General features: G+C 36.8%; 1 protein-coding gene across 1 annotated transcript in view; it reads left to right on the top strand.

Annotated features, from left to right (window-relative positions):
• Positions 1–7,547, top strand: part of pcxb (pyruvate carboxylase b) — a 253,081-nt gene extending 245,534 nt beyond the window's left edge. Inside the window, exons 20-21 of the mRNA XM_082151665.1 lie at positions 880–1,020; positions 6,135–7,547. Coding sequence (XP_082007791.1) covers positions 880–1,020; positions 6,135–6,386 — 393 coding nt within the window. The 3' untranslated portion in view covers positions 6,387–7,547. The remainder of the gene's footprint in view (positions 1–879; positions 1,021–6,134) is intronic.
• Positions 7,548–13,689: the final 6,142 nt, after the last annotated feature.

The following is a 13,689-nucleotide window of genomic DNA, read 5'->3' as shown; positions in this document are numbered from 1 at the left end:
TTTTACACCTCTAATTTAACTGAGAGTTTGACTTTGTAAAGTTCAAGTTTTTTAGCTTAATCCATGCTAGCTCCTGAATAATCTCAAACTGGTACAGCTGTATCTCTATCTAGATGAGCCCTGAGGTGTTTCTAAATGTGTTGATTGGAGCTTAGCCGTGTGTTTGGCTTCTAAAACCCCATTATGAGTTAAGTGGGTGTTACCTGGCAGCCATAAATGTGTCTCGGAGTCCTACTGCAGGCACCACGAGAACTGAGAGCACCAGATGCAGGACTTGCATAGCTGATCACGCTCCGAGACAGAGCGAGAGCCAGCCAGGAATCAAACTCACCTACAAAGTCGTTTTACTTTGAAAAAAGCACCAAATCTGTTGGATTGCTTGCATCTCTCATTCATCTGCTGGCCTTATTCTTCAAACCAGGTCTCTACTCTTTCAAAACGAACCAGATTTTCCTCGGTTGTTATGCGTAATCGTACATTTCTCAGAGACTGAAGTTATTTGGCGGCGTGTTTCTCCACCCAGTCGTGCTGTCCAAATGGGATGTTAGTCGTGGCTGATTAGCGTAGATTAGCATGAGCTATATTAAGCTGTCACTGAGGCAAATGCAAGCACACCCCAAAATAGCATCCCCTCCACAGCCAAACAGCACATGGTACAGACCTAATGCCTCCCAGAGGCCTGAGCAAATCACTCATCCCTTAATCTGCCTTATTAATTCTACCAAAGTTTTTTTTTTATTTTTTTTATTGTGCCCCAATCTGTTTTTGTCGTATGTTTGTTTTTGTTTAGTTTTTTTTTAGCTCATTCGCTGCTTTTCATTTCTCATACCTAGCCCTTCAAATGTGTCTTTATATGTTTCTGGCTCTTTCCTCTCACAGGTTGAGTTAGAGAGAGGGAAAACGCTGCACATCAAAGCCTTGGCCTTGGGTGACTTGAACAAGTCTGGTCAGAGAGAAGTGTTTTTTGAACTCAACGGCCAGCTGCGTTCAGTCTTGGTCAAGGATACGGCAGCGATGAAGGTAACTGTTTGCTGTTTATTTTATTCCCTAGATTGGTTTGTTTCATCACTGAAAAGCAATTATCCTGACGCAAACAGTACACTCAATCATTCAGACATGTTTTGCCAATGTTCCATTTTCTCTCTCGAGATGTGAATAATTTCTGTCATAAGCTAAAAATGATCTTGCTCTTGCTGTCATAGGCGTTTATCACTTAGATGCAAAGGTGTTAAAAACATCTTTTAAATTATTAGGGCGTACAATGTATAGCTGCGTTCCATTCGACAGGGTCCCTACACAGTGTCCACTGCTTTCCTACTCCTTGAACATGGTGTATCAGTTGAAGTGGACTTCGCTGACAATAATCGTTCATGCAAACGTCATCAAATAAAGTTAATGACGGGGTCGCGCAGATTGTGATAAAACATAAATAGATATTATAAATTACTTTCGAATTTAAAATATATAAAATACATGTACAAAAACATACAATACATATACAAAACACACATTATGTATTTTATGTAGTATAATCAAAACTTAGGCTATATAGCCTTCTTGAATGACTTGCGGCAGTTAATAGACTATTAACAGATTTGAAGCAGTTCTAACTGACTGGGCCTCATCCTTTTCTCAACACTTTAACTTTGTCATGCCTATTCATACAATAGAATATGCAAATGTAACATCCATCGCCATAACCATTCATAAATACTCTAGTTTGTATAATAATACAAAAAATATAAAAATGGGCTACTTAAAACACATGCGTAAATTCCTCCATCGCAGAGCCGTTTAAAAACTCTTTCAATGGCTCTGCTCCATCCTTAGTTCTGACTGGTTGGGTGATTTTCGCTCTCCAATTCCTGTGAAGTGATGTATCGATGTTCCCTTATTCCCTATGCCATTCGCAATTCCCTTCGAACTGAACATGTTTGCTCCCTTCGGATTGGAATCTCACTTAAGATGGTGAAATACCCTGTGAAGTCCACTTCGCAGTCCACTTACGGTCGAATGGAACGCACCTTATGTTTTCATGACAAGTCAATAGTGCTGTGTGGAAACTTTATGTCAGCCGTGGACACAGCAATGTAACTGCACCACACTGCTTGTAAAAATATAATTTGGCGGATTATAGCATGATTTGACTAAACTGAAGTTCTCACTTTCATTGCCCACACACAAAACACATCATGTTTAAGATGATTCATTACAAGATATTCTTTCTGTTAAACAAAAAAACATTCATATAGTCTGTCCTATTCTGAAAGATGGCTTCTACCCTCTGTAAATACTCTTTTGGTTTATTATTCTTAGTCTTGTTTGGCAGACAGAGGATGGTCCAAACACATGTAGTGTCTTCAGTCACAGATAAGTCAGAGTGATGACACTTGCTCAACATATGCTCAATAGAGCTCGCCTTCTGCCTCAACACAATTAGCAAGAGTATTTCTCCTCATGTCACATGAAGTTCATTTTTGCAGGTCCAAAATTTTTCTTCTGCTGTCTGAATTGTGTATGCCTTTGAAATGAAAATTAAATCTGATTTATCTCTAGGCTATTTGTTAAACGTTTAACATGAATGAAAGATACTAACACTATCGCTGGTTTCTGCCTTATTCATCATAGCTGCACTGCAAAAAATGTTTTCTTACTAAGTATTTTTGTCTTGTTTCCAGTCCAAATATCTAAAAATTCTTAAATCAAGATGTATTTACTAGATGAGTAAAATGACATAAGATATTATGTCCTGTTTTAAGGGGGATTTAATCAAAATTAAGAGAGTTTTTGCTTAAAACAAGCAGAATTATCTGCCAGTGGGTTAAGGAAAATAATCTTGTTTCAAGATTTTTATTATTTTAATAATCTTAAAACAAGATTATTTTGCTTACCCCACTGGCAGATAATTCTGCTTGTTTTAAGCAAAAACTCACTTAATTTTGATTAAATCCCCCTTAAAACAGGACATAATATCTTATGTCATTTTACTCATCTAGTAAATACATCTTGATTTAAGAATTTTTAGATATTTGGACTGGAAACAAGACAAAAAATACTTAGTAAGAAAAGCATTTTTTGCAGTGGTGAAGTTAGGGGAACAATAGTTTTTTGGTGTGTTCGCACTGCAGGAACTAGGAACGATTTTAGTTCTATGAACTCCTTTTGGAGGAACTCATTTAGCTCCTATTTCAGAGTAGGGTCTAAACCAGAACTATAGGAACTACCAGTGGCGTTAGTGTACACCGATTGGCCAAACTCATGCAAAACACCAGGACCCACCATTTAAAAAAAAAAAGCTGTGTAAACACACAGAGATTATAGCGTATATATATTTACTCCACAAACTAACTCTACGAATATGGAAAACAGTGATAGATGGGCCTCAGTGATGGATTAGCCTCTTAACCTTTGCGCTAAGGAGAACAATTTTGAAGGGACCAAGAGAAACATGATTAGGCCTATGTATTTCTGCTCAGCTAGCAACACTGGACATCAACCACATGGCATACGCTAATACCTTTTCATATACTGTCTCCTTTCAATGTATAACAGTTCTATCTAATAACATATTATTGGACTATTATTATTATCAGGACTGTAGACAGATCGTAAACTAATGAACACAGAGAATGCGAGCACTGTGAGCTCAGGTTCTGGCTGGCGTTCTTAGCGCCGTCGAAATAAAGGTCCGCCATGCCATCAAAATAAAAGTCACAACAACAAGCGCGGCTTACGTCACTTCAGAGTTCCTACTGGCGGTGCGAATGAAACCTGGAAAATGTTCCTAGGGGAACCATTAGTTCTCGGGGAACCACCCTGGTGGCTAAGTTCCTAGAACTACACTGTGCGGAAGCCCCTTATATATATATATATATAAATTAAATAACATAAAAAATTGTATATACAGTTTTATGCACAAGTTTGGGCACCCTCTGAGGTTGCATGATAATTTGCTCTGTCTTTTTTTAAAATATCATAGTGATATGCCATTCAGTTTCTAGAGAAAGCTGTATAATGTGATGTTTTTCAGACAAAACTTCCTAGTGTAGCAGTATTGAGTTGTATGAAATAAAATCAAATGTGAAAAATAGGCTGTGCAAAAGTTTGGCTATCCTTTCAATTGTGTTGATTTGAATACCTGTAGTCACTAAATGCTGATTGATTGCAACACATAATTAATTTAATTGGCTCAATGAACAGTAGACTGAAAATACAGATGCAGCCAATCCTGAAAAAGGACATACAAGGTAGCTAATTGCTAGTTGTGTTTCTCTTTGATTCTCTACTGGAAAGTAGCAACATGGGAACCTCAAAAGAACTCTCTATTGACTTAAAAACTAGGATAATTCATCAATATGAATTAGGAGAAGGGTACAAAAAGTTATCACAAAGGTTTAAGGTCTCTGTCTCCACAGTCAGAAATATAGTTAGTAAATGGAGGGCCACAGGAACAGTCCTTGTGAAGGAAAGATGTGGTAGGCCAAGAAAAATATCTGAAAGGCAAAGGCGAAGAATGGTTAGAATGGTCACAGACAAACCACAGACCACCTCTAAGGAGCTTCAAGAACATCTTGCTGCTGATGGTGTCATTGTACATCGTTCCACTTTCCAGCGCAATTTGCACAAGGAACAGCTCAATGGAAGGGTGATGCGGAACTGCCAACAAGCAGAGTCGTTTGAGGTATGCAAAGGCTCATCTGGACAAGCCAGAAATATTTTGGAATAATGTGCTGTGGACAGATGAAACTAAGATAGAGTTATTTGGTCACAACCAGAAGCGCTTTGTTTGGCGGAAAAAGAACACAGCGTTCCAGGAGAAGAACCTGCTCCCTACTGTAAACTTTGGTGGAGGGTCCATCATGCTATGGGGCTCTGTGGCAAGCACAGGTACTGGAAACCTTGTCAAAGTTGAGGGTCGCATGGATTCCACCCAGTATCAGCAGATATCAGCAGGGGTTGGTTGTTTCAGCAGGACAATGATCCAAAGCATTGTTCCAAATCTACCAAGGAATTCATGCACAGACCCAGATACAATGTTCTAGAATGGCCATCACAGTCCCCAGACTTGAACATCATCGAAAATCTATGGAATGATTTGAAGCGGACTGTCCACACTCGGAAACTATCAAACCTGACTGAACTGGAGACATTTTGCAAGGAAGAATGGTCCAAAATTCCTGCAGCCAGAATTCAAGGACTTATCAGTGGCTAAAAGAAGCGACTACAGGCTGTTATTTCAGCAAAGGAGGCTAAATATTGATGTGGTAATTCCATTGGGGTGCCCACATTTTTGGACCTGTCTGTTTTTGTTATGACTCACATTGTGTTGTTTCTGTTGATTCAATAAACTGAAATCTTACTGTTTCCATAAGGTATAAATTATATCCAAATGAAGTTGCTGCTTCAAAAGCCCAGCAGATTTTAAACTGGAATTTTGATAATTATCAGGAATGCCCAAACTTTTGCATAAAACTGTATTGTGTGTGTGTGTGTGTGTGTGTGTGTGTGTGTGTGTGTGTGTGTGTGTGTGTGTGTGTGTGTGTGTGTGTGTGTGTGTGTGTGTGTGTGTGTGTGTGTGTGTGTGTGTGTGTGTGTGTGTATATATATATATATATATGTGTGTATATATATATATATATATATATATATATATATATGTATATATATATATGTATATATATATATGTATGTATTTATGTTATTTACGCTAAAAAGTATAATTATTTACACTACCATTCCAGAGTTCGAGGTCGTTAAGATTTCAAGGTTTTGAAAGAAGTCTCTTTTGATCAACAAGGCTGCATTTATTTGATCAAAAATACAATACAAACAATAATATTGTGAAATAATATCAAGATTTCAAATACTTTTAGCACAGTTTAATTAGTAGTCTATAAAAAATATATACTGTATATTACTAAAGCAGATACATTATATGTTTGAGGCGTGCACAAATTCATTATGATCTTTCTAATTGTCAACATTTTAACAGTCCATTTAATCATGTTTCTCATAGCAGAATCTTCTTCTATCAGACTGGTAGTTTGGAAATAGTTGTGAGGGAAAATGTGTCAAATATTTCATTTCCTCTGGTCTCTCCTGTAATCGTCTCATTCTGTTTTCTGCTTCGCCAGGAGATGCACTTTCACCCTAAAGCCTTGAAAGACGTGCGGGGACAGGTTGGAGCTCCCATGCCCGGGAAAGTGGTGGAAGTAAAGGTGAAGCCAGGCCAGAAGGTGGAGAAAGGTCAGCCTCTCTGCGTACTCAGCGCTATGAAGATGGAGACCGTTGTCAACTCGCCAATCTCAGGCATAATATCCAAGGTGCATGTCAATGCCGACAGCAGCCTGGAAGGGGATGACCTCATCCTGGAAATAACTGAATAAAATGTAAAAGCTACAGAGGTTAAAGGTTGCTTTTCCAGAATTCATTTTTAGACTGATCTTGTAATTTGGTGGATTGGTGGAATTGTGATTGCTGATGATTCTGACCTGGTGTAAAACTCTCCTGAGCTTTCAGAGTCAGAATAATTTTTTGGCTGTTGTTTGATTCAAAATACAAGGATATAGATGAAGCATTTATAGCCTGTAACCAGAAACAACAGAAGCCTTTTGTAATTCACTTTTTGGTATTCAGTTATCGCTCTGTTAATACACTGAGGACACTGAATGTACTTACAGCCTTGAGGAAAGGAGGACACATGACACCGACATTACAGACAGATCATTCCAGTTTTAGTATTAGTTTTAAAGTCAAATAATAACATAAAATGAACACGATTCATTATAAATCCAGATGACAATAACATAACTGAATTTAAATGCGTGCGTGCATGTTTGTTTGTGTGTGAGAGAGAGAGAGAGAGAGAGAGAGCAAAACACTGCAAGTTGTAAGTTTGAAGAGGAACAGCAGTTTCATATTAATGTCATGTTAGTGGAGCGTAAAATCAATTTTAAAATGTCTGAAATATTAATACCAGCAACTATTCTAGTAGATGCGCATTAAGCACAGTGTCGTCATGATAACATCATACTGCAGATCTTGCCAAAAGCAATAAAGTTGATTAATCATGAACACATAAGATATTCAGATGTATATAATAATCAACAATAACTGAAGATTCAAAACCAGACATTATTTTGGACTAGCTCATTATGAGGAATGTGAATGTAGCTAATGTACTGTGCTAAATGTGTTATTATAATGCTTTTGAAAGTAACTGCACAACAAATTCCTCATTTCTTTCTCCTCTCCTCTTTTTAATCACTCTATCACCTTTTCACCACGGGAGCTCTAAGGAATGCGCTTCCACTGTAAGTGAACTGCAAGTCATTACATAAGCAATAATGAAGTAAACAAATGCAAAACATATGTCTGTGGGGCAGCAAATAGAAGCTTCATTTTACAAATACTCCTACAAAATGTTTTGTAAATGTAATTGTGTAATATGTTTGCATAAATTTCCCACTTAAAAGCTCAAACAATGTGTTTTTCTCATTCAGCAGAATGCGTTTTAAAATATTCCATATTTGAATGCTGTAGAAAAAGAGACCGTAATTATGGGTAACCGTTGATGCACCTTTAATAATGGAAAAGTCTTCAGTCTGTTATTAATGATATGCTGCACAAGATAGTTCATACTTGACCTTGAAATAAGCCTCGATTGTAGTTTCATATAGAAATCTCACTGACATTTCAAGGTGGATACATAGTGAAAATGGGATTCACAAAAGAAAATCTGGATTTTTTTTACAGCAATATAGGGTCATAATACAAAGGTTCATACTGATTGAAAAGTTGATTTAGTCTGAAGAGATCAAAGGACGAAGTTGATTGTTTATTGAGCTTTTGGATGCATTCAGTTTTTCTGATTGAATCTTGCTTGCTTATCAACGGCATACTGCAGAGATTCCACAATTTGCAATAAATCATATTACTTGCACATGGTTCTCACACATGTTTTAGCTTTTAGAGGAAGTGTGTGAATGAGCCTCTGCAAAAAGTGTTCATATATGTTTTTGTGTGTATAAAAGCCAGACATGCATAGACACCCACGTGTTACCAGGGATACCAAAAGATACATAAAAAAAAAAAAAAACTAATGTTCATTGAAGCTGCTCAATTAAAGCTGTTTTTTTAATGCCGCTCTTTGGCAGTTTCTGCCATGTTATGATGTTTACAAAAGAAATGCTCAACCAATAAGAACCTGTAAGGTTCTTTTTGTAATCAACATCTTGTGGGTTTGATGTAGAATGTTTCTGTTGAACCAACAGGACTACAATTATTACTTATACAAAGCAAACTTCATAATTATATTCTATCATCATTACAACTATTGCCTTTTCTTTTTGTGTTTTTGAAATAATTACTGTTAAATTTGTAATTCATAGTAAACTCAAATTCTGTACGTGGGCAGATAACTGAGGACATTAGCAATTCAGTCCTTAAGTCTTTCAGTTGAGGATTTCTTTATTGAAGCTGAAGAATTAAAGCTCCATACATATTGGTTTAATCATTTAATTTGTTGTAAAAGGGAATGATTTGTCTTTGTATGTCTGTTAACTATGTATGTTGATGCAGTTCATTTGAAATCGTACGTTGTATTTACATGATTATAAGAATGTTTATTTTGTCATTTTTGTTTCCTTTTCCTCCATTTTAAACTTTGTCTACCGTTGTTGTTTTGTAGTAATCATATTAGAGATATGTTCAACAAAGATTGAAAAGAAATCAATAAATTAAATAATTACAAGATAAAATATCTCACATGTGATCTCTTTACTCACAAATGCACTGAATGAAATGAAATGTTCTTCTAATAAATTGTGATGCGTTAGTGAATTTAATGACCTAGTGTACTCGCTGTACTGTAGGTCATTGTACAAAGACTATGTCAAAGTTTTTTCACAACACATTATTTCTAGGTACATCATTGAATATATCATTGAATATGTTAAAGGTAGGGTAGGCAACTTCAGAGAGGCTAGCAATAGCAAGTTAGCTTTGAAAGCATGAGATCCCACTAGGGTTGCCAACCGTTCCGTATAATACGGAATCGTTCCGTATTTGACACATAAAAGTCTTGTTCCGTATTGAACTGATACGGAATGCACTTTGTTTCCGTATTTTTGAGAATCAATTCAGTGCAAATCCATGACAGACACATAGCTTCTAATATATGTCAGACTATGAACGAAGACATTAGTAGGCTATGATAAGAAAAAAACCGACGGTGCGGTAGATACTTATTTCTAATTTAACATCTTGGAACATCATCAGAGAATGCCCTTTTAATTGGTCGTTTCAGTCATTGTGAGTCACGTATCGTAGCAACGATGACGACAAGTGACAACAGCGGGAAATGTAAAAATGACTACCTCCGAGTGCCTCCGAGCAGCCGGCGAAAAAGAAAAGAGCACAAACATATAGAATTGAATGGGAAAATGACTGCCCGTGGCTGGAATGCGTGAGGGACAATGAATACAAGGCCGATTGTCCGGGCACAGGAGGGAGCGATGTCAAGGTTCCTTGTTGTCCGTCAGACGTCTCCAGAGGCTGATATGGTAGGCTATGTAACGTTAATCATGTGGATTTTTTAAACTAAAATATAGTTGTGAAGAGAGAGTACAGGTTTAGCCTGACATTGTAAAGAAATCAAAAAAGTACACATGGAAAAAATAGCTGCACAATGTGCTTAGTCTGGAGGTTTATTTATTTCTGTGAGATTTTCCATGTGCATACATACAGGTGTTGTATTGCTTGAATGCAGCCTATTTGAGTGCAATATTTTAGATTTTCTTTATTAGCTGTTTTTTTATGTATTATTGTTTTGCACTGGAAAGTTAACTATAATGGAAGTATAATTATATAAATATATTTGCACTACACTTCCTTAAAATGTTGTCTAATTAAATTTAAAATATAATTTTTTGCACTGGAAAGAACATTCTAGAAGTCTAATTCTATTGAATAAGTTCGCACAAGGCTACAGAAAACTGTTGTGTTTATTTTTCTTCAAATGCAGTCTAAGCCGATGAGTTTTGAATGTTAGGCTATATGTTGTATTTGTTTAAGTAAAAAATAAAACGTATTATAAACTAAACAAATCCATGGTTCATTGTTGGCAAAATGATCATGATAGCCTTTATAGCCTAAATTTTCTTCCATGGGGGCATGTCACCTTGGATCTGAATCCCCCCCGTTCCTTATTTTTATTTCAGACAGTTGGCAACCCTAGATCCCACCCTCCCTTCAGAGCGTCTCAAAAGCCACGGCTCCTCCAAAAGACATAGCCTACCGTAAATCCTCTAATATAGGCCCGGGCCTTTATTTTACTCAAGCGCATCGCGGCCCAGGCCTTTATTGGAAGGAGGCCAGAATTAGAGACAGGCCTTTATTTCTATTTGAGCAAAACGGACTACCAGTAGAATGAATAAAAACGAGATTTTGTGTCTATTTGAACCTATAAAATACTAGGTTAATTTATTGAAAACGTACAGTTACCATATAACATTATGGTATGCATACAGAACATTAACAACAAATAAATATAAAATAAATAAATGATATTTTTTTGTGAAAAGCAATGATTCATTTTAAAACAGTAGGCCTATATGTTCCAGCTGTAGTAGATCCACAACAGCGCGCATCTGTGCATTCATTCATTCATTCATTCATTCACACACACAGAGAAATGCGATTCATATTTTTAAAAGTATTTTTGCGTGTAACTTACAGACACAAAGCAAATATAGAACTGACCTATTTCTCAGCTGGATCCGTTTCTCGAAATAATACTTCCAAGCACTTCTGAGGTACATTTTCCAGGATTATTATTACTTAGATAGATGTGTGTTATCCAGCTGATTGTGGGCGTTCACAGGTTTGCGTGGATCGCCTCAGATTATTTGCGTTTGAATAGCGCGCGCTCTCCGATCAAAGTCAACAGAGTATTTTGAATCTCTTTTGCACGAGCCTATAGCGCCAGCGCGATTGTCGATCCCAGGGGGTTAAAAAATAGATTTTCGCCCAAAATCCTCTTTGGCTCCGCAGCTGCCATGGTAAACAACATTAGTCTACCGGTGACTGAAGTCTCACGTGCGAGTCAAGAGCGAAGTGATTGACATGATGACCAGGCTATCAACGAACACCACTAACCACTCGGTGAGTTGCACAGTTTTGAAAACGAACGTTAAGGGTTGTTTTAAGGACATGTTCGTGCATGCCCATAGACAGCCACTCTGAAGCGGTCAAAGGCGATTCTAAAAGAGTCAAAAAGTTAAGACAGGACCCATCGTCAAATGTTCTGTTTCCACCACTCTAGTTAATCCAAAACAAACTACAAAATAGACTCAAGGTGTTAAATACCGGAATTATCCTTTAAATTACCTCATATCTCAAAGCACATAACATTACAAAAATAACGGGGCTGCCAACTCAAGCATTCAGCGAGAGACTCACGCAATTGACACTTTTCACACGCTCTCATGCCACACATCCATTTTCTCACGCAAAGAAAAAATAAAACACCTGGAGATCGAACAATATGTCACATAGCCTAATGTTACATTTATCCTAGGAAAGCCATAATGACCATAGCACGTTATATTTATTATATTTTTATTTATATCATTAAAATATTATAATGTTGTTATTATAATAAAAACCGCATTATATTTAATTTGAGTTGTTATTTTTAACCTTTAAAAATAATACTAGCTGACGGCTCTCTGTATGTTTACAGCATTAGGTGAGATATTTTATTTTTCTTGAGAAAAATGTACATGTATCATCTGTACCTAATATTTATCCAAATTAATCGATACTGAATCAAGATCGGAATCAAATCACAAGAATTGAATTGTGACATTTGTGTCAAGCAACAATAAAAAAAAGTAGCCTGTCAATGTAAGCCCTACCATGTAAACATTGTAACATGTTGTCACTAAACTTAATAAAATTCTATTTAGTTACCAAATGTTTTGACAATCACAATACACTTATTGTAATGCAGGGTTTTGTTTTTACATCTGATACAGCTGATGTAGGTGATGTCTCCGCGAGCAAGATGCATGGAGGTATGCAAAGACAGGTTGACAGGCAGGTAGGACCATCCTGTTGGACAAACTTTTTTTTTTTTGGTCCAGAGACTTCCACATAAGTTATATGTACTTTTTTTTTTTTTTTTGGACATGAAGAGATTTACAACCAGTAGGCTATAACAAAAAAGTGATTATGAAAAACATTCCTTACCCTACCTTTAATCCAAGGAGAAAAGAAGGTAATGATACAGTATTTACTCAGTATGAAACATCTGCAGGGTAAATATAGTTTTTAATATCTAATAAATACTTAAATGTGATATGTATAATCACTGATTCATCACTGATTGCATAATGATTATAGCCACAACCTGTCATCCGCTTTCCCTTGAAATTTTGATTCAACACAAAGGCAGATGCTTTGTTGTTAACGGACCCTTCAGGGGTACGTGACCTGGAGGCTGCCATGTTTGTTTCGGGTACATTTGTCATGTGACAGATCACTCGTCAAATGAGCAGACGGGGGAAAAGTCAATTTCATGCTTTTAAGAGCCCTCCATATTGAATCTGCTGCTGCTAAAACATTTACTATAACAATACCTTATTTTTTTGTTCCTTGAAAAAAATTAATAATAATTTTGTCAGAATACACTGATTTTTTTTAAATGGCTGTCAACTGTTTCCAACCCCGAAACAAGAAAAAATTAAATGTTAAACAAAAACAAAAGTTTTCCTTAAAGGTAGGGTAGGTAGGAATTGTCTAAAAAACATCTTTTCCAAATTTGTTTAAACTTTATTTATATATCAATACATAATTAAAATGTAAGTACTCTGAAAAAGAAAGTATAAAAATCGAGTGTCTGTAGACCTCTCACGACTGTTTTAAAGACAGCTCATTATTTCCATTCACTCCACCCCCTCCCTTCTGGGCTCCTTCCAAAGCCACGCCCCCAAAACACATGAACGCGCGACTCCGACCGCGAGCTGGAAGACGCATTATTTACCTGAGAGAGCGGAGAGGAGCGCAGTGCATGCAGTGACATCATGTCAGAATCACATGTAATAAAAAAATCTAACTTTATCATTATGAATATAAACAAATAAGATGTATTTTAGTAGCCTACTCACTATCAAGCTTGCATTGGTAAAGGTAAAAAAAAAAAAAAATTTGATTCGCTAACGAGCTAGTTATATCTATAAGGCAAAGCTAAAAACAGGTTGCATTGATACACGTTTTTCCATTACCATCAGTTACACTGTGATGAAGATGAATTTCGTGTAAGATTCATAACATATATGGTGTTCTGCATGTAAGAGTTTCCATGATGAAAACATTGCTGACTCTGATGAGGACTACACTCCAGAGACAAGTACCGCATCGTCAGCTCGAGGACAGGTCCGGGGTCGAGGGCGAAGCAGAGGAGGTCGTGCAAGAGGCCGTGCAACTAGGGTCCGAGGATATTGACACGCGTTTTATTTCTTTGTTTATCCAAAGACTTTTTGTTCATTACCTTTTCTAGTACTGTCTTCCTTTTTTTGCCTTGTTTGCCTTCGCTAACTGCATATGCCGGTAATGTGAACTTTGATTGCTCTTTCTCTGCCATTGTTTTGCTATTCCTAGGTTCCGTGCCTCTTGAATTCCTCAAAT

The sequence above is a fragment of the Leuciscus leuciscus genome (genome assembly GCF_965113295.1).
Source record: "Leuciscus leuciscus genome assembly, chromosome: 2".
Lineage (NCBI taxonomy): Eukaryota > Metazoa > Chordata > Actinopteri > Cypriniformes > Leuciscidae > Leuciscus > Leuciscus leuciscus.
The sequence above is the reverse complement of the archived record's forward strand: the minus strand, read 5'-3'. Positions and strand labels throughout refer to the sequence as shown.